Source organism: Macrotis lagotis, chromosome 6 (assembly GCF_037893015.1).
Source record: "Macrotis lagotis isolate mMagLag1 chromosome 6, bilby.v1.9.chrom.fasta, whole genome shotgun sequence".
Classification (NCBI taxonomy): domain Eukaryota; kingdom Metazoa; phylum Chordata; class Mammalia; order Peramelemorphia; family Peramelidae; genus Macrotis; species Macrotis lagotis.
The window spans coordinates 157,404,066-157,424,567 of NC_133663.1; the positions used below are offsets into that span (position 1 = coordinate 157,404,066).

General features: G+C 36.3%; 1 protein-coding gene across 1 annotated transcript in view; it reads left to right on the forward strand.

The window, feature by feature from the left end:
- Positions 1-13,475: 13,475 nt before the first annotated feature.
- The window catches only part of GPC6 (glypican 6), a 1,417,939-nt gene continuing 1,410,912 nt past the window's right edge, over positions 13,476-20,502 (forward strand). The window contains exon 1 of the mRNA XM_074191897.1: positions 13,476-13,720. Within this exon, the coding sequence (XP_074047998.1) occupies positions 13,555-13,720 (166 nt within the window). The 5' untranslated portion in view covers positions 13,476-13,554. The remainder of the gene's footprint in view (positions 13,721-20,502) is intronic.

Here is a 20,502-nt window from a genome sequence, read left to right on the forward strand (position 1 = left end):
TGCCCTTGAGCAAATCACTTAACTCTGCCTCACATCCAGGGTCATCTCCAGTCATCCTGATCCATCTGGCCATTGAATGCAGATGTTTCCAGAGGAGAAAGTGAGGTTGGTGACTTAGCACAAATCCAGTTCATGTGCTTGTCATAGCACCACCTCCCTGACATCATGGTTTTCTTCAGGAACAAAGGACAGACATTATCTTCATCTCAGCATATGATATTTCTTTTGTGAAGTTCTATATGATACTGCTTCATATTGAAATCATCATTATTATCATTGAGAGTTTGCAAAATATGACTTAACTTTCTTTGAAAAAGGAAAGATGATTCAGAGATGAAACTCACCAAAATCTGAAGAACTACCCAGAACTTGGTGTACTTCCTTTAGAAAAAAGAACACTATAGCCTTACCAGATGTAAAATCATATTATAAAGTATCAGTCACCAAGACTGTCTGGTACTGACTAAGAAAGAGAGTGGTAGATCAGTGGAATAGCCTAGGTGCAAAAGAGACAGCAGGAAAGGATAATAGTAATATGCTGTTTGATAAACCTAAAGAGTCCAGGTTCTGGGATAAAAACTCTCCAGTTGACAAATGTTCAAAGGATATGCAGAGGTAATTTACAGATGAGGAAATCAAAGTAATCCATAATCAATTGAAAAATTACTCTAAATCATTATTGATTAGAGAAATGCAAATTAAAGCTTCTCTGAGGTACCACCTCACACCTCTCAGATCGGTCAATATGACCAGGAAGGATAATGATCATAGTTGGAAGGGTTGTGGGAAATCTGGGACACTATTACATTGTTGGTGGAGCTGTGAACTCATCCAACCCTTCTGGAGAGCTATTTGGAATTATGCCCAAAGGGCAATAAAATGTGCATACCCTGTGATCCAGCAATACCCCTACTAGTTCTATATCCTGAAGAGATCATGAAAAAAAGGTAAAAACATCACTTGTACAAAAATATTCAGAGCAACTGTTTGTGTTGGCAAAGAATTGCAAATCGAGTGAATGTCCATCAACTGGGGAATGGCTGAACAAATTATGGTATATGTATGGAACACTATTGTTCTATTGGAAACCAGGAAGGGTGGGAATTCAGAGAAGTCTGGAAAGACTTGCATGAACTAATGCTGAGTGAGAGGAGCAGAAGCAGAAGAACATTGCACACCATTACAGCAACATGGGGGGTGATGATCAACCTTAATGGACTTGCTCGTTTCATCAGTGCAATAATTTTAGGGTATCGGTGATGGTGAATACCATCTACATCCAAAGAACGAACTGTGGAGTTTAAACAAAGACCAAAGACTATTACCTTCAATAAAAAAAAAAAAGTTGCCTTATGTGTTACATAATTTTGCTATTGCTTATGTTTTATTTTTTCTTAAGGATATGATTTTTCTCTCAACATATTCAATTTTGTCCAATGTATAGCATATAAACAATGTAAAGACTATCAGACTGCCTTCTGTGGAGTGTGGGGGAGGGAAGTGAGGTGGGGGAAAAATTGTAAAATTCAAAACATTACAAAAATGACAAGTAGAGACTACTATTGTAAATAATTGGAAAACCAATAAAATATATTTAAAAATTGCAAAAAAAGAATGCCAGTCTTTTTTTCCTAGATGCTTTAAATTTATAGTTTAATCACATAATCATTTCTTGTACGATTAATAACTGAAATTGTAATAATTATTGCATACCTACATAGATTGTCTTTTTGTGTCATTTTATACTTAAATATTTTTACTTATATATATTTATACTAAGTATAAATGTATATATAGATACTTATGCCTAAGTATTTATACTTGTATATTTCATACTTTATTAGCTATTTTAATTCTATATAGTCTCTTTATACTCTTGTTACTTATTAATATGACAGATTATATTAGATTTTATTTTGTTTTGCTTTTTCTTTTCCAATGAGAAAACATGAATAATTTAGTAGTAGTAGTAGTAGTAGTAGTAGTAGTAGTAGTAGTAGTAGTAGAGTTCCAGTTCTTTTATTCTTTATAGAAGAGGCCCAAAATGACATCATTATGCTAGAGAAAAATTAGTTTGTTGGACTGTGGTTGACCAGATCAATATTTCATCTGAATGCTCTACCACAGTTTGAGCACAAATAGTCCATGTTAACACAATGGAGTTATCTAGATGGTAAGTGGACAAGTGTGGTAGACTGAAGAATTTGAATCTTGTCTTAATAAATGACTTTCCCTAGCCCCCAACTAGCTAAGTAACTCTGGAAAATCACTTAACATCTTTTGCTCTCAACTTCCTAACCTATAGAATAGGGATTATAGAAACTCTACCTTTGAAAATTACTGTGATACATATGTGCAGTGCTAGGCAAATTTTAAAATATCATATAAAATCTAGAGCCAGTCTGAATTTAAATGAAAATAGTCAATACAACAAAACTGACGTCTTGAATCAGGACAAATAAGCTGCAATTCCAGGTACCACACAGAAAGTGTTGGATCACCCAAGGTGCTAGATGGGTTTATATAGGATATTAAGACAGAGAAAACTATGTTACAGGTGAGAGGGATTCAACATCTCTAAATTTTACAAGGTAATTTGGTTTGCCTAGCAAGCAAATGTCCTTGAAGAAAGCTTAGGAATTTCTAGATTGGAGAGTTTGGGAGATTATAATTATCATCAATAAGTATACCATAATTTAAAAATGAATAATAATTCAGGGTATAATTACCAATGAATCACTTTTTTTTAAAGATAATCTAGCAACATGCTCAAATGGTCATGAGATAATTGAGGTAAATGATACAAAACTATGAAGAGAACTTGTAGAAAGTACTTTTTACACAGGGTAGACTCTATCTGGAGCTTTTGTGGAATAACATAGAAAAGAGCTGTGTGTGTGTGTGTCTGTGTGTGTGTGTGTGTGTGTGTGTGTGTGTGTGTGTGTATACAAGAGAAGAAAGGTAGAATTGGTGGCAGTCTGTATCATAGGAGAAAGTATCTATCTACTTTTGATGAGACAATAGATTTATTTACTATCAAAATACTTTACCCAAAGGGATCTTGGATAGGAAAAAGAAAACTCTCATATTGGATTTATTACATTTTTGTTGTATATGTTGTCTTTTGACTGATTCCTGGCAATGAAATCAGCTTTAAGTCACTGCAAGCTGGTGTCTTGGATTCCAAATATTAACATGATAAGAACCAGGGTCCACAAATGCAGTCAATTGGTTAAATATGTCCAATTTAATCTCCTTATGGGAAGGCTTGAAATTTAGTGATGCACAATTTTTTTTTCAGATTGTAGAATGCTTTCATTGACTTGTTTCTGGGATAACCAAAAACCAAACTCAATGAAATAATTAAAGTTTTAAATTCTCTTGGCTAAACACTGCCATATCAATTAGGCAAAAATCTGATTAAACAGATGGACATGGCCTCTAATTCTGAAGGCCAAACAGACTCTGGCTTCAGAGACTAGAAAGAACATTTCAAAGGCATGAACTACCCTTGTCCCTTGGAGTTTAGCCTTCCCCCAGGGACCATTAGCAGTCCAGCTGGTTTTCAACTGCCCTAAAGATATAATTTTAATTGGTTTATATTTGCATTAGGTGAATTCTTGAAGCTCAATACATGTTAAACAGTTTACTAGGATCTGATATAGGGAAATCTATGAAAGAAAATGAGGCATTGTTTTCATCATTTCTAACCATTAGTCACCTAAATTACCTCTCTTTTTTCATGTAACTCAGTAACCCACTCAAGGATCATTGCAGTCTCCTGATCACAAAGCACTTGTTAAATTTCTGATAACTTTTTCATTAAAATATCTGTTTTCAACAGATAGGCTAATAATGCCATTAAGATTTCTGTCAAACAAAGATTTTGGATACTTAGAAGTCCAGAATTTTGTTTTCATAATATTCAATTTGAAGAAATTTGTCCTGATATATATATATATATATATATATATATATTATACATATATGAAAATATATATGCATATATATGTTTTCATGCAAAAACATTTTTAATTCTGAAAAGTGGTTAGTTATCTGTTTCTTTTATAGTAATAGGGAAACAAATTAGATTTTAATATGTCTCTATAATGATTTCCTCATCATGTCCTCTACTCCCAGAGAAAAGGGAGATTGTTCTTATTTTTATAAAGCTTGAGGGTTTATTCCATCTTTTGTCAGTTTCATTCAGTAATAGGAGAGTGAACTGGAGTCAAGGAATAATGGTTTTAGTCTCACTTCTGTTATGGGTACACCTATGTATTAGTTTCCTTATTTAAAAAAACAGAAAAGGAATTTGACTAGATGATTTCTAGTTTGCCTATTGATTCAAGTTCAGCTTCCATTTTTCTTAAAGCTTCTTATTTCTCACATTTATTAGCATCTTCAATTTTGTTCCTCTTCTCAAAATGCACAGGTCTCCACAAACTTGAAACATAAAGTCCAATTCCACTCTCCTACTGAAAGAGGTAGGTGTGCATTGCATTGAGTTCTGAACTTTAGTCAGGAAGACCAGAATTCAAATCCTACCTTTGGTCATTACTAGCTGTGTGAAAGTTGGGAAGCCACCTATCCTCTTTCAGCCTCAGTTTCTTTTTACTTTGCAAGGTTGTTTGGTGATCCAAAGAAATAAGACATGAGAAAACCATTGGAAAACCTTAAGACCTTATATGAGTAGCTAATTGTATTCTATCCCTCCTTTCTCCTCAATTTTTTCTTCCCAATTTCCTAAGATGAATGACCTACACCTGTTCCATTTTCTTTCCCCTTGGATCAAACCTCTCTCTCTTTAGGCACCCTACCAGACAGACTTTCTTTAAGGAGTCCAGGAATTTTCCTTTTGAAATTTCAGCAGCAAATTGATACCACCTCCAAGTTATTAAAACTTTTTTTCTGTTATTTTGATGTCACAAAATCAGCAGTTTCTTTCTGTATGTCCAATAAATTATTTTGTTTCTTTTGTTTCCTTCTTCTTGTACCCTCAAATTTAAATATCCTCCAGCCTTAGTCTTTAGCCCTATCCTCTTCACTCTTCATTCTTTTCCTTATTGATCCCTACATTTCGCTTACCTTAATTATGATAGGTGCTTCAGAATATTTAGTTCTATGATATCATTCAAACTGTTTTGCATCTCTAGTTGATTCAAAGTCTTTTCTGAAAATAACTGGTTATTTTCATTTCTTTAAATCAATTCCTTATCCCTAATTGTCTGTCTTGGAGCTAATGTGGTTTGATAGAAAGTGTTCTGGCATGAAAGTCTGAAAACTCCAGACTTCTAGTTTCTGTTTCCAACACTTAGTATTCACAGAAAAACTTTACTTTTCTCAGTTTCCTTATTTGAGAAATGTGTTGAAAATACCTATCATGTAAAACATATGAGTAATGAAGATACAATTTGGGGTAAATGCTTTGTAAAATATGATACACTAAATAAATATTTTTAAAAAATTACTACTAGTAATTACTAGTGATAGCACTGTAAATTATTATTAAATGGCCAAATTAAAAGTACTCCTTAAAGATAAGAGACTAAGCCTTTTCATCTTCTTATTTCTTATAATATCTAGTAAAATTTCTTAGATATCCAAAACCCTCAATTATTTGTTAAAAGTTGATTTGTTGGGGCAGCTAGGTGGGGTAGTGTATAGAGCACTGGCCCTGGAGTCAGGAGTACCTGACTTCAAATCCAGCCTCAGACACTTAATAATTACCTAGCTGTGTGGCCTTGGGCAAGCCACTTAACCCCATTGCCTTGCCAAAAAAAAAAATCTAAAAAAATGTTAATCTTCTAGTTATTTGGGTTCAAAACCTTCATGTTATTATTGTCACAGATAAGTAGTAGATAAATTATGCATTGGATTTTGAGACTTGAGAGACCTGAAGTGAATTCTTCTTCAGCTATTTACTAGCTACATGACCCTAACAAGTCATTTTAATTTTTCAGTCTCAGTTTCCTCATGTATAAAATAAGGGGGTTAGATACAGGGCCCTCTATGGCCCTTCCAATTCTAAATCTATTATCCTATAATCTCTGGTCTGTATTTTCTTGAATCAGTGAAACATTAAGCTACCTCAATGCTTAGTGTAAAGTGATCTGTTCCTTTTCCACTGCTATCACTTTAGTCCAACCTCATAATCTTGCATATGGATATGGGTTCAGAGATATCTTATATAATATACACTAATCTGGCATTGATATAAGAATGATTTTCAAGTTTCTAAAGACAGATAACAGTTTCCTGATCAGTCAGACACTTTTAATGATTTTCTGCTTTCCAAAGGTGTGGAAAACTAAAGCCCTTTCCAATCTTTCTTGGCATAAGCTACCTATCCACCTTTATCCCCACCCCCAACCTGGGACTTACATTTTATTGATTTAGTCCTTTAATATATTCTGAATACACATGTTCTTTTTTATTTTTTTATCCATATGCACATGTATATTTTTTAAGTTACAAAATTTCCTTCCACCTTACCTTCCCACCCCCTCCCCTCAGTGTCTAACAGTCAGGTCAGCATTCTACATATGTATTTTGGATAAATATGTTTATAGATTAATCATTTTCAGTATGAGGAATTAGGATTAAGGGAAAGCGATACATAAGAGATAAATTTTCTAAAGTATTAATCAGATTCTGAAGCGCTGGCTTTTCTTTTATTGTTGTTGATGTTGTTATTTTGTTTTGCTTTTCTTCCTCTGGATGGGACAATATAATCCATAGCAGGTCTGATACAGTTGTCTTAACTCTCTGAACTGCTGAGAGGAGTTGTTTCTATTAAGGTTGATCATCTCACAGTGTTGTTCTTAATGTATACATTGTTCTCTTGGTTCTGTTCCCTTTGTTCAGCATCAGATCCTGTAATTCATTCCATGATTCTCTAGAGTCTGACCATTTATGGTCTATAGAACAGTAATATTCCATAGCATTCATGTACCATAACTTGTTTAGCCATTCCTGAACTGATGGGCATCCCCTCAATTTCCAATTCTTTTCCATTATAAAAGGAGGCACTATGAATATTTTGGAACATATAAGACTTTTTCTGATTTTTATAATTTCTTCCAATATGGACCTAGAATTGGAATTACTGGGTTAAAGGGTTTGAATAGTTTTATTGCCCTTTGGGCATAATTCCATATTGCTCTCCAGACCATAATACTCTTTTTGTTGTTTTTGTTTTTACAAAGCAATGGGGTTAAGTGGCTTGCCCAAGGCCACACAGCTAGGTAATTATTAAGTGTCTGAGGCTGGATTTGAACACAGGTACTCCTGACACCAGGGCCTGTGCTCTATCCACAGCACCACCTAGCTACCCCAGACCATAATACTCTTAACCTCTGTTTTTAATAGATACTATTCCCCTTGTGTAGAATGTTCCTTCCTAGTCTGTGTAGCTCTTCAAATCTTATCCTTAAAGACTTATTTCAAGTCCTACCTGTTAATAGAATCTTTCCTTGACTAATCTACTTCTTACTCATTTCACCCTCAATTGTAAAAATGAAAACCTGATAGACTGTGGTACAAAACTCATTACTCAACTGTATATAATACAAAATTGCCCAGTCTTTTTTTCATGCGTGCTATCTCCTGAACTCCTTGTGTGCAGGAATCATGTTTTCAGTTTTTGATGAGGCCTATAGTAGGAAATAGAAAAGATCTTAGAACAAGTTAATAGAAGGAAAGATATTACACTAATTTTGTGACTGCATGTGAGGATAGTGTTTTCTTAAAAGTATATTGCTGGGAACAGCTAGGTGGTACAGTGATTAAAGCAATACTTCTGGAAGAAGTATTGGAAGTATTGGAAGAAGCTCAAACCCAACATTGATAATTATTATCTGTGTGACCTTGGGCTAGTCTCATAACCCCACTGCCCTACAAAAAATCCAGAAAAATAATAATAAAAAAAGTATATTGCTAATTCTTCTAATAATAATTTTCATTGGAAAATATTGTTATATGTGTTTTATGTTAAAATTATTTCAGAGAATCAGTTATTTTGATTTCCTTCAATAAGAGTATATAATCCTTAATATCCTTATGTTCATTTTATAAATAAATTGGTGGAATTTTTTTATCATCTCTTATTCTGCTACTCATGATAGGTATTTTCAAAAAGATAATCATGAAAATCATTGCCATTTACATGAATAATGAATCTCCAAACTCATCTACTTAAGTTATTGAGAGAAAAATGTGAAATAGATGGATGAAAGGTCACTGAAACCAATCTAAACTGTTTTCCACAAAATTTTAATTGATCTAAGTCAATTGCCACATGAAGAGAACACAGGAGCCCAGAATTCACTTCTGGCAACAAACTACAGATCATTTTGCCATACTGAAATAGTCTTTAAAATATAAAATCACTGGTTAAATCTTACAGAGAAATATGGAAGGTAAATAAAACTAATTGTGCCTCATAAAATGTGAAAGAGTAAAATGAAGGATAGGTTTATAGAAAATTTAAATGAATCAGATAAGGAAAATAACACCAAAAACTGAAGGATGAACCTGAATAGAGGATAGCAACTAATAGAAAATGGAAAAGATCTGTAAAGATTATTTTCCATAATGAACTATTTTTTTTTATTCTTAAGGACATTGTAGGAATCACATTTATAGTTCATTGACATAGTCACTGTACTGTTAGAAGTGGAAGAAATGGCAGCAAAGAAAACAAAAAATTTTTAGTCATTAGAGTAAGTATAATCCATGATTATGTTTACACAATTTGAAGAACATCATAGAATCAATTTTTAGGGTATCTAAAAATGAGAGAGAAAATGTAAAAACAACAATCAGCTTTTCTTATCATCCAAAAGTGTGACTAAGTAACTGACACATAGATCTAATTTCTCATCTAGAAAAAAGTTTTATTAGTGCCACATAATTGCCCATTCTTGGTGGTTTTGAGAATAGGTGGACTTTATAAATGGTATTCCATAACAGACTATCTTTACAATCACATAACTGATTGAAAGATGTACAGGATAAAAAAATCTCACTATGCTTATATGTTTGTAAACTGCTTTTAAAAAGATCTTCCATGCATATTAACAAACAAACAAAATTACCTAAGTTTTGCAACAACAGACATAATTTTGATCTTCAGATCATTATAAAGTCAGGAATTAAAGAAAGGAACAAAAATGTAGAGATAACTGACTTAAAGATGGTAATATAACAACAGATGTTCTTGCTTGGAAAATGACTTTATGTTGATTTCCTCATGGCCTGGAATACTGCTGTCTCCCAAATGAGATCTACAATCATTAAAAAGGAGTTTGACATAACTAAACACAGCATAGCATTGTGAAGGGGGGGGGAGGTCCTAAGTAGGGAATTAACAGGTTGGCATTCAAATACTTCAGAAACTTATTAACTTTTTGAATTTTAGATAAATTGTTACTAAAAATAAAAATAATGATGATGTGATAATTATTCATATAGAACTTTACCTCATTTGCTCCTCAAAACAATAATAGGAGTCAAGTTCTGTTGTTATCCCCATTTTAAAGATAATGAAATTGAGATAGAAGTCAAATGAATTTCCCAGAGTTAAAACAATTAGTGTTGATCAGATGCTGGATTTCAACTCAAATATTCCTGACTCCAGATTCTGTGCTCTATCCTTTCTGACACTTATTTTATAAAAATCTATAAAATAAGGAGGTTGATTTTGATGGCTTTTAAGATCTACCCTGGTTCTATTTCTGTGATCCTATGATCTACAGAAGAAAAAAAAATGGATCAAGAACGTTCAGAGTAAAGACCCTAAATTTCAATGGAAAATCCAATGAACCAGTCTATCAAAACAAGTATCTTGTAAAGATATCACAAATAGGCAACATGCGGGCCTAGAATTCCACAGAACTGGGTTGAATTTCCATTCAGAATTAGTATAGTAATTTCCAATGAAGGCTTTTCAAACTGCTTACTGAAATAAAGACCTACCTTTAAAAATGATGATCTTTTGTTTGCATTGTATGCTCTGCTAAGTCATAAGAATTAGAGTTGAAGATTACCTAAAGAGCCATGGGGGGAGGGTGAATAAATTTCAACACATTTAAAAAGAAAAAAAAAAGAATTGGCCAGCAGAAGTAGCCAAAAAAAGATGCCATCAGATTAAATAAATGCATGACCAGGATAAAGTGATAAATAGCAAAAATATCTGTGCAATTTTGAGCAGATGTGAGAAAAGCGTCTGTGTACATAGCACAATTATGGCAAGATATAGATGAGGATCTCATGAGTAGACAAAGAATGGTTTCATTGTCCATTAGAGGAATGGATGCATCAGAGTAATTTTTAAATGAAGACTTCAAAGTACACCAAAATATGATAATACCACCATTCACATATGTTGATGATGTGTTGAGGTAAAATTATTTCAAATATAATAAATGAAGGACTTAAAAGTTTGAAATTTTTTTCTATTAGATTCCCTGAAAATGATCCTATGTTTCTTCATAGATGAACCTCTTTCTTTAGATTGATTGCATAAAAACAAGAGGAATATAGTACCTCAAAATATATTTTTCTCAAATTTTCTTTAGGAATGCTATTGTTTCCCTATCTACTCAGAAGTAAAGAACAGAGTAAAACAAGAAGTAAGGGTACTATCTGCTCATTTCCAACCACCTAATTATGTATTTAAAACAGGGCAACACCTTCCCTTCCTCTCTGACTTGGATGAAATTGATTTTGGAGAACAGAGTTGAACAGGTTACCAAAAATTATAATGGTAATTTTTTTTTGTAAGTGTCATATGTAACAGTGATAATTTTCATAGAAGTTCCTGCTACAACTGCTATGGCTTTTCTATTCCATGGCCTTAAATATTGACTTTTTTAAATGATCTGGATATGATGTAGGTATAACACAGAGGTGACATTTATTTATAATATATAATTTGTTATTAATAAATGAATAATAACTTAATAAAGTTGTACAAAATTCTCTATTTTTAACATTCTGGGAAGCAAACTAAAATAAAAAATGAAGTGATTCCAGTTCAAAACCAAGATTTTATTAATTTGTTGAAATTCGTGGAAGTAGTTGCACCTCTTTAAATTCCAATTTCCTTATTTCTAAAATAAGATAGATTGGACTAGATCATTTTTAAGAAGCATTCACATTCCAGTTTTTATTTTTTTATTCTAATTAATCCAGTTTCTTCATATTTCAGACAAAGACACTGAATCTTAGGGAAATTAGATAATGTGATCAAGTTTCAGCTACTGATTTTTTTAAAGTAAAGCCAGTTGTAAGGTTCTGATTAGGCATTTATGCCTTGTTCAGTATTAGGACAACTAAGTGGTAGAGTGGATAGAGTGCTGAACTTGGAATTAGGAAGAGTCTTTCTCATGAGTTTCAGACATTTCCTTTTTAGACTATTTACTGAAACATTCATTTTTAGACATTTACTAGTTGAGTGACCTTTAACAAGTCATTTAACCCAGTTTGCCTCAGTTCTTCATCTGGAAAATGAGTTAGAGAAGAAAATGGCAAACCACTTCAGTATTTTTGCCAAGAAAACACCCAAATGAGGTCATGAAAGGACTCAAGTACAAAGTTTCAAATATTATATCATATTGGTTATCAAGGGATCCATTTTGGAAGACTAAATCAAGAAGATTATGGATCTTTGGCCAGTAGGAAGGAAATAGAATAAAAAATGGTAATGATGTTAATGATGATGATGGTGGTGGTAGCGGTGGTGACCTGAGTGACTCATAACCATTACTGGCATCAGCAAGAATGATTTGCTGTTTCATAACATGTATTGATTTTGTAGATGAACCCCAAAGATCCAAGTTTTTGTCCTCTAGGACTTTATGGTGTAATCATAACAACCTATATATTGTTCCATAAGTTAACCTGCTTTAGTTTTACATTTTATTATTTTGTCAGCTTCATTGGAAACATTTCTATGTCCAAACTCCTAAATATGAAAGTTTCATCTATTTTGGGCACCTCCGATCAGCAGTTCTCTTTAGGAAATTTGGGTTGCCCATTAGTGAAAGAATGTCAGTCAAAATTGTGGCAAAATGGACTTTCATTCTGATTCTACCTTATAACGTTTTTGGAGTAAATAGGAAGGCTAAAAGAAGAGAGAGTTTAAATTTCTCACTCAGGAAGTCTATCTGCAAGATTGGAAGAAAATGAAAAGTCTGTATGAGAGAACATCTGGAGAAAGCAATGACCTTTTTAAATCATCCATTACTGACTCTTTAGACTTTTCTTTTGCCTTGGGCTTACCATGGGCTCCTTCTTCCCTTTTACTCTGAGAGTTCCCTTGGCATTTTGGAAATCTATTTATGCGGATTGCTAAACTGGCTACCCTCAGAACTTCAAGAAAAGGGAAGTTTTGAAGTAAAGAACCAAAAATCGCAAGACAGATTGTTCCCTTGTCAAGTTCCCTTGGGGTACTGCTGTCTGTGATAGAAAAAAGAAAAGAAAAGAAAATTATCACTTAAGAGGAGCCAAAGATTGCTCTCTTTCAGTGTAGTGTGTTCCCTAGAATGTACATTTTCTCCTCTTCCAAAGTCATGATTATATTAAGAAAAACTACAAATTAATCTATATTCTGGCCTCTATGCATGCAAAAATGGAGTTTTGCATAACAATATATATGGTTAGAAGGCTTCTATATCCCACATCCTGTATTTTGACCAGTTTCGACTCTTCTAGGTTTCTCTCTAATACTTCATTCTTTCAGCTAAAGTAGTAATGAGGAGCACGGTGGGCAATGTGAAGAGAAGGGTACCAGGGGGTGATCGATTCAGGCACGTTTCCCGTTTCGTTTAAGCTCTTTGCCGAGCCCAGAATCCACTCCAGGATTTTCCTCCCGCTCGGCCTCTGTATTCCGGCTATGCAATGTGTAGCACGTTTCTCTCTCTCTCCTCTCTCTCGCCTTCTTTCTCCCTCCCTCTCTCACACTGTGTCCACAGGATTTCTCTCTTCCCCCTTCAGAAGGGCTCTCTCAGCCTCGGGCAGCCTGGGCGAAGCTGTGTCTACACACCACACATCCTCCCGGGCACTCACATCCACCAGAGCTAGGCGCAGCGCGCCCAGAGCCGCTCACTCCAGTCTCCCCATCCTCCCCTCTCGCCCAGGCAACGCGCGGTTCCCACCTTCACTCTCCCACGGGCAGAGCCGGGCTCGCGGGGACTCCCGGATTTCTGCTGATCGGAAACTCGGATCGCAGCCTCCAGCCCCTTATGCCTTTTCCCACCCTCTCTCTTTTCCCTCTCTCTCGGTTTTGGGGGATAGAGAGGAGAAAGGCGGCTGCTTTACAAGACTGCCCTGGTTGGCTCGCTTGCCATCTTCCATCTGGCTTGTAAAAGTTTGCTGAGAGGTCTGGGTGGCTCATCCCCTCCACTGGAGGCGGGGGGCGGGGGTGGGCAAGGGGACAGGGCGGTGGGGGGAGGGCGCCGCTGGCTCCGGAGGCATCCCGACGTTCGGGGCAAGGTGAAGACGGTGCCGGACCTGGGATTTATTTACTGAGTTGGATTTGCATGCTGCACCATGCCTTCCCGGATCGGGGCTCTGCTGTTCTCCTTCACCACCGGGCTGCTGCTGCTGGCACTTTCAGTCCAGGCGGATGGGAAAGCTCGGAGCTGCAGTGAGGTCAGGCAAGCCTACAGTGCCAAAGGATTCAGCCTGGTCAATGTACCCTACCAGGAAATAGCAGGTAAGCGGGGGCCGGAGGGAGGGTGGAGGGGGCCGGGGCCGGCCGGCGCGCCCCTGCCCCTCAGCCCTGCTCTCCCTTCCTTCCCCCCTGTTGCTGAGTTGAAAATGTTCACTTTCTGCCGATGCCGGTCCTCTGGCACTCCTGGAGCCCCAGACCCGCGGCCGGGGCCGCTCCCGCTGGTCACTTGGGGCTCCCCTTGGCCTCATTGTGTGCACATGCCCCCGCGCCCCTTGCACTCTCCTCTCCCCGCTCTTTCTTCATTGTTGGCCATCCTCAGGCGCGAGCCGGGGGGACGAGGGAGCGGTGCCCCCCAGGAAGGTGGTCAGTCCCGTCTCCCCGGGGCCAGAGGCCACCAAGCCGGGCGCCCGGGGCGCTAGGCAGGGCGCTGAGCTAGGACTTCGGAGTCCGGGCTGCCTTCGCCTGGGCAAACTTAGTAGAACTCCTGCTGTGGGAAGGACCCCGTCTCGGTGGCGCCTTTGCCTGTGCCCTGGTCTCCGCGATGCCTGGCTTGGGGCGCAGGAAAGATGCCCTCACTGCTCGCACTCTTCCCCTTCCTCCACGACACCCACGCCGCCGCTGCTCTTTTTCCCTAACTGAGGGGAGCAAAGAGGCTCCCGGGACCAGGGTGCAGGAGGAGTAGGGGTGAGGAGGAGCGGATTCGCTGTTCTCTGGGTTTCCTGGCAGAGTGGAGGGTTGTCCACCAGGGACTCCCGGCGCCCAGCCCCCCGGGACTGCCGGATGTCTGCAGTTTGGGGCTTCAATTTTTGTGTGTGTGTGTGTGGGGGGGGGCTATCTTAATAGAGTATCTGTTAAGGATCTCGGGCAACATCTTGCCTGAATGTTTCTTTCTGCTTCCCCGGATTGCGGTTGGTCGTTGGTGGTTAGGAACTACCCAAGCCACCCTCAGACCTGGCTCCGCACTCTAACGTGGGCACTCTCAGTCTTTCCTCGATCTTCAACATGTAGGAAAAGAGAGCGAACTTGCTGCTATGGGCAGCTGCAGTTTTTTTTTTCCCCTTTTTTTTCTTTTTGGCGGGGGAGAGACATATCTTTCCGCCTTTCACCAGGACCAGATTCCCTGCCCCGTAGATTCCTCCACTGGGGGATGTTTTCTATCCCCTGTGCCTGTACAGAGAGATGTGTAACACATAGGTTCAAACAACTTGATCTGCATGCATGCGTGTTTTCCGGTTCTTAGCTCCAACCAAATCCCTACATCTCTGGGGCTCAGTGAATGAAACGTGTCCGGGAGAGATAATCCTTTGGCTGGGAACCGAGTAGAGAGGGAGACACAGGAGGAGAGGTCGGGTGATGCTCGGGGAGGTGCATGGGTGGCGCGGGATGCTCAAATCGGGCAACTCTAGTCCTCGGTGTCCTCGAGAGGGAGAAAGAGAGAAGCTTTGATGATTGGCCAATGGCCTCTGCTAGTTTTACCCCCGTGGAATCAGTGTCGCTCATCTGAAGAGGGGAAAGTCTTCTATTTTCACTCCTGTTAGGGTTGATTGTTACCTTATTATTTTGGTCCTCATAGGTTTAGGTTATACGCTCCTACCGGCCTTTCACCTAAATGAACAAATTTATGGCAATTTCAGGACTTCAAAAAGATGCCAATACATCAAGCGTGAAGCATTGGTTCATTATACAGAGTAAGCCTTCACCGGTTCAGAACTAGAACTTGTAGTGACTCTGAAGGTTGCTTTCTAATCCCTAGCTGCTCCTTCTCCACTCTTCCCTAGAACCTTCTTAATTTGTTAAATCAGTGAATGGAGAGCTACAATCCCAGAGTCCCAACTCCTTAAGTTTCTTAGCTCCTCTACTTCTTTGTTTACTGTTATTTCATTCTTTTTAATTAATTGATAAGAATCAGCTTCTTTTCCCCTTTTAAATCAAAGGGAGTTCAAACTTTTAAGACTTGAAGAATCTGGATCTCTCCTAAGAACTTTTCTCATCTAGGTATACTTTTCCTAACTGCGCTTTTTATGCATTTATTTCTGAAAGTGAATTGAGAAAATGATATTTTCAAAGAAGAGGATGTTCAAGGACTGGAAAACTGCTTCTGGGTCCTGAAGTGGATAATGAGAGACTGAGGAACTCACAGGAATGCAGTTCATTCCCACCAGAATGCAAATCTACTTAACAGTAGTAGAAACTGGATTTACAGAGTCAATAATTTCCATAGCCATCCTTAACCAAGGGGAATGTTGAAAACTTCCAGTGGTTAATATAAATAGTTCAGTAAATTGTTAACACCAAAGGTTTCTTTTTTAGCTTTACCATCTCTTTACAATTACTTGCTAATTGGCTATGGGTTTCTAGAATGTGTAGACTTTTGTTAAACTCTAAAACTTTCTAAGCACTCTGAGTGCATTGTTGATTTTTTCCCTCCCTTAAGCTGCTGTCCTTTCATGATTGTGGATATAATCTCTAACAGGTCACACTGTAAGGTCAGAGGCACATTTGATAAGAAAATAAATGCATGTAAAATAATTACATTTTAAAGGTAATATGCTGTAGGATGCTTTTACAATAATTACTTAGGAAAGATGGCCTAATATTAAATGGACACTGGTGCTTTGTTTCCAGGTCCAGTTTTATAAGCCTTTAATTAGGATAGGTAAGAATTTTTTTTGGAGATTGATTTTTTTAAAACCTCTTTTCTTCTTTTGTCTCATTTGAATGTCAATGGTTTGCTTAGTGGAACAATGTATTATAGCATTAGTCCCCCAGGCACATTGAATGCAATCCCTATCATTTTAGATATTTAAGTAACTGCCTCTTTTTTAAAAAAAAAAAATGGAGATAATTTGCTTGGTAAAATAACTGAGAAGTAATAAGTTCATTATCTATAGTTATTTTGACATTTATGAAAGTTTCACATAGAATTCACAACTGTAAAATAGTATTGCCCTTTTCTGACTACAACATGAGAATTTTCTTCAAACTGAATAGATGAGGGATAGTCTTGGGTAATGTAACAAGTTATACTTTCATAGAACTTTTGGCACAACGTAAACCTACAGGAATAAATGTAACCTATTCATCTTCATTCAGGATCACAGTTAAATCATGTATGATGAATTAGAATCTATTCCCTTTTTAAGCTTTTAGACCAGAAATAATCTGACATCTAAACCTAGACTATTCACAATTCACTGATTTCCTCATCTCATCTTTAGAGAAATTGTGAACTAGCTGATCTCCAACTTCTTGAGACATCCTTATACTGTTGTAAAAATTTTTTCTTCAACCTTGTCTCCTCCAGTATATTAAATAATTATATTTTCTACATTGACTTTGTATTCCAACCTATTTATGATTTTGGAAACTCTCATTTGATCCCTCTTTAATACTAGTACCCAGGCTCACAATAAGGATCTGAAAAGTTCTAATTATATTTTCACTATTGTATTATCTTAGGTTTCTTAGTCTGTGGTTTTATGCTTCTCAGAATCATAAGTTTGTTTGTTTTCCTTAAAAGTGCTCTGTTGTTGACTCATGCTCACCTAATGTTAATCCCTGATTTATAGTTTGATATTTTTTTTGCAGTAATGTTTATGCATATCTAATTTACCATTGTGAGTCCCATGGTCCCTTAAGCAGTTAAACACTTAATAAATATTTGTTGAATTAATGATTACATAGTCAATTTTTCTTTACCTTATATTTGTTCACTTTGTTATTCCTTACCATTTATATTATCTTGCATTGCTCTTGCTGGATTACATTCTATTTCTTTCTGACCACTTCTTCGAATATCCTTAAAACTGAATTCTGAGCTTGGCTTCTAAGGTACAAGTCATAGACTAGTTCCAAATGCTTTAGCCAGTTGTGCATTTTCTTCATACTTATATGATCTAGATGTGTGCCATGAAGAAGAGAATCAAAAGCGAAGTAGATAAAGCCAAGCAGTGTGCATCTGCTGCTTTTCTTCAATCTCCTGGCTCTTTCCATTTATCCAAGGATTTTGGATTAATCTGATCTAATGTATTCATTAGGAAATACTATAGAAAGTTGAGAACATTTTTTGGAACTTTACAAAATGAATAAATTCTCAATTACTTCTCTACTCTCAAACTTTATTTTGTATGTTGCTAATTCCCAGTTAAGTCCTTATTTCCTCTCCCCTTTCTTCTAAAATTTAACTTTAAAAACATTAATCTCTCTTGGGTTTGAGTGCCATATATTATTAACTTTTTCCATCAGAATAAAATAAAATGTCCATACTGTATATTTCTATTACATTCCTATTGAATTTATCTATATCTACATAGATAGATACATGTATCTATAGCTATATTTTTATGCATCTTTTTAGGCCACTTGCAAGTGAAATCTTATTTTATGTTTTGACTTTAATGACATTTGTACAATCAATCTTTACTTTTCTTGAGTTTACTTCTTTGGTAATTTGTCCTGTGCTATATTTTCCCGAATGATATATTTATTTCACACTTTTTCCTTAACATGGAGATCCCTTAAAGATAACTATGTCCATGAAAGATCTCCTTTTAAGATAAACAGACAAAGAAACAGTAATTTCTTGAATAAATATGTGTAAATATAAGTGTATGTGGGTATATAAAAATATTTATTCAAGAGATAATGGAATGTATGAAACTGAAGGAATTGTCTGGCATAAAGTTTTAATAGCATAATTTACTTTTCAGTTATCTCACAGAATTATTATTTACAAGGTTGACTTTTTTTCTCTCTTTAATACATATTTTATCTCAGAAGAGTTCTAGCAACTCAGCAAGGGTATTATGAACTGTAATTTTGAATTTCTTTGTCAATTTAATGGAAATTTAAGACTAATTTGGTGCTGGTTAAGTTTTTTAAAGTTTTTTGGGCCTATCTTTTGCCCTTCATTCAATTCTCAGTTCATACAATTAAGCTTTGCATGTTAACAAAAATAGACATTGTCCCCTAGGATGAGGTCTGAGTAGGTAGATAAGATGTGTGTCTTGTATAGATATTCAAATGATTTTTATAGATCCTGAGTAAGATCTTGCTTTGAAAATTAGTAAATAAAGCAGTAATTGTTTACTCATATTTAATTTTTATGCAACGTATCTTTTTCATCTTGCTGTTTTTCCTTTTGCCTAATGTAGTGTTTATTAGTGTGTTGTTTTTTTTTTTTCCCAAGGACTTTTCTAATATCAAGTCTTTATTGAGTATCTAAGCAGTGTCTAGCATTTTTCTAGGCCTTGTGGAGTAATGTGGGTTGCAGAAAGAATACAGGGATTAGAACTAAAAGATCTGAATTGGGTCCAACTTCTGCCACTTACTAGCTATGAATAAGTTACAGCTCCCTGGCTTTAGATTTCTGTTTTACAAAAAAAGTAGTGTGGGGATAATTGTTCTCTAAAGTCCTTCTGCTTTTAATATTCTATGAAGTGTTAGTTAAAAAAAAGAAAATTTTAAATAATTTTATAGCTTAAAGTAAACTTGGAGTTAATACCTTCAGTTCCCTGCCTTTGATGATACAGAGATAGGAGGGGGGGGAAAAGGTCAAATACTTGATTAAGTTTATACAGATCATTAGAAGAAAAACATGCCTTCAAAGACATTGAAACCCAGTTAGACCAACAGAATTAATATGTTAGACAAAATTGGAATAATAGACTTCATTTATCTGAAGAACTGGGAAATGGAACTGTGGAATGGAAGAAACTTGCTTGACTTGGACCCAGAGGTTAATAATGAGGAGCAATAAATAGAAGCAGTAGAAAGGTAGTCTAAAACCATTCCATTTTACTGACTACTGAGATTGTTACAAAGTTCTTCCTTATACCGCTGGGTTGTTTTGGGTTTTTTTTTTTTTGTTGTTGTTCCTTCTCATTTGAAAACTGTCCCCCTTTGAGAAGAGTCTTGAGCAATGCATAGAGGCTCTTTTCTTGCAAATTATTGATATCCATAAACAAAATGTTATAGCTCATAGCTTGTGTTCCCAAAATTTAATTCCTTTCCAGTCCTCATCACATTTAATCATGTAGAAATGTCATTACTTTCTCATTCCGTTGGAAGACTATTCAAGGTGATGGGAGGGGACTTTCTGTAATCAGTGTCACTCTAGAGAAGATAAAAAGTTGAAGAAGGGGTGACACTAACAAATACCTTCAAAACAAATACCAACCTTTCAACCCTACCTTTTATGTCCTTGCCCCAAAGAAGGAAGCAGCAGGCTAACTTTTCCAACAGAAGAACATGTTATACAAATGCCTGGGCTTACCATTTCCTGTTATAAAGGTTCCACCTGAAACCACCGTAAAGGAAATCTCTGTGTGGGCAAGAAACGTGAAGCCTCTCAGTAGGGGTGTGATCAGGCCTATGAATGCATTTTAAGAAAAGAAAGGTGAAGGGAATAGGGAACATTCCCAGAGGAGTGGTGTCCAAGAATGTCAGTTCCTGTATTTGGGTTCTTCAGGCACCTATCAGGATGGAGGGGAGAGAAGATTAAGTGACTACAGTACTGACAGATCATTGATTGGGGAGTCATCATTCTAAGAAGCATCTTAACTGAATTTCCCTAAGTTAAAAGTGTGTTTAATGCAATAGTTCTGTAGTGAACTGGTCTTCATTCATCTGACTGGCATCCATTCATTCGGTTCTACCTTCCAGAGAAGCATAAACTAAATCTGGATGACAGTATTTAAATATTTGAAGACAGTTGTCATGTATCTCCTAATTATTTTATTTCCCATGCTAAACATTATCAATTCCTACAATTCTAACCATCTAACAGTATATCTTTAGTAATAAATTGTGTGGTATTGACTATA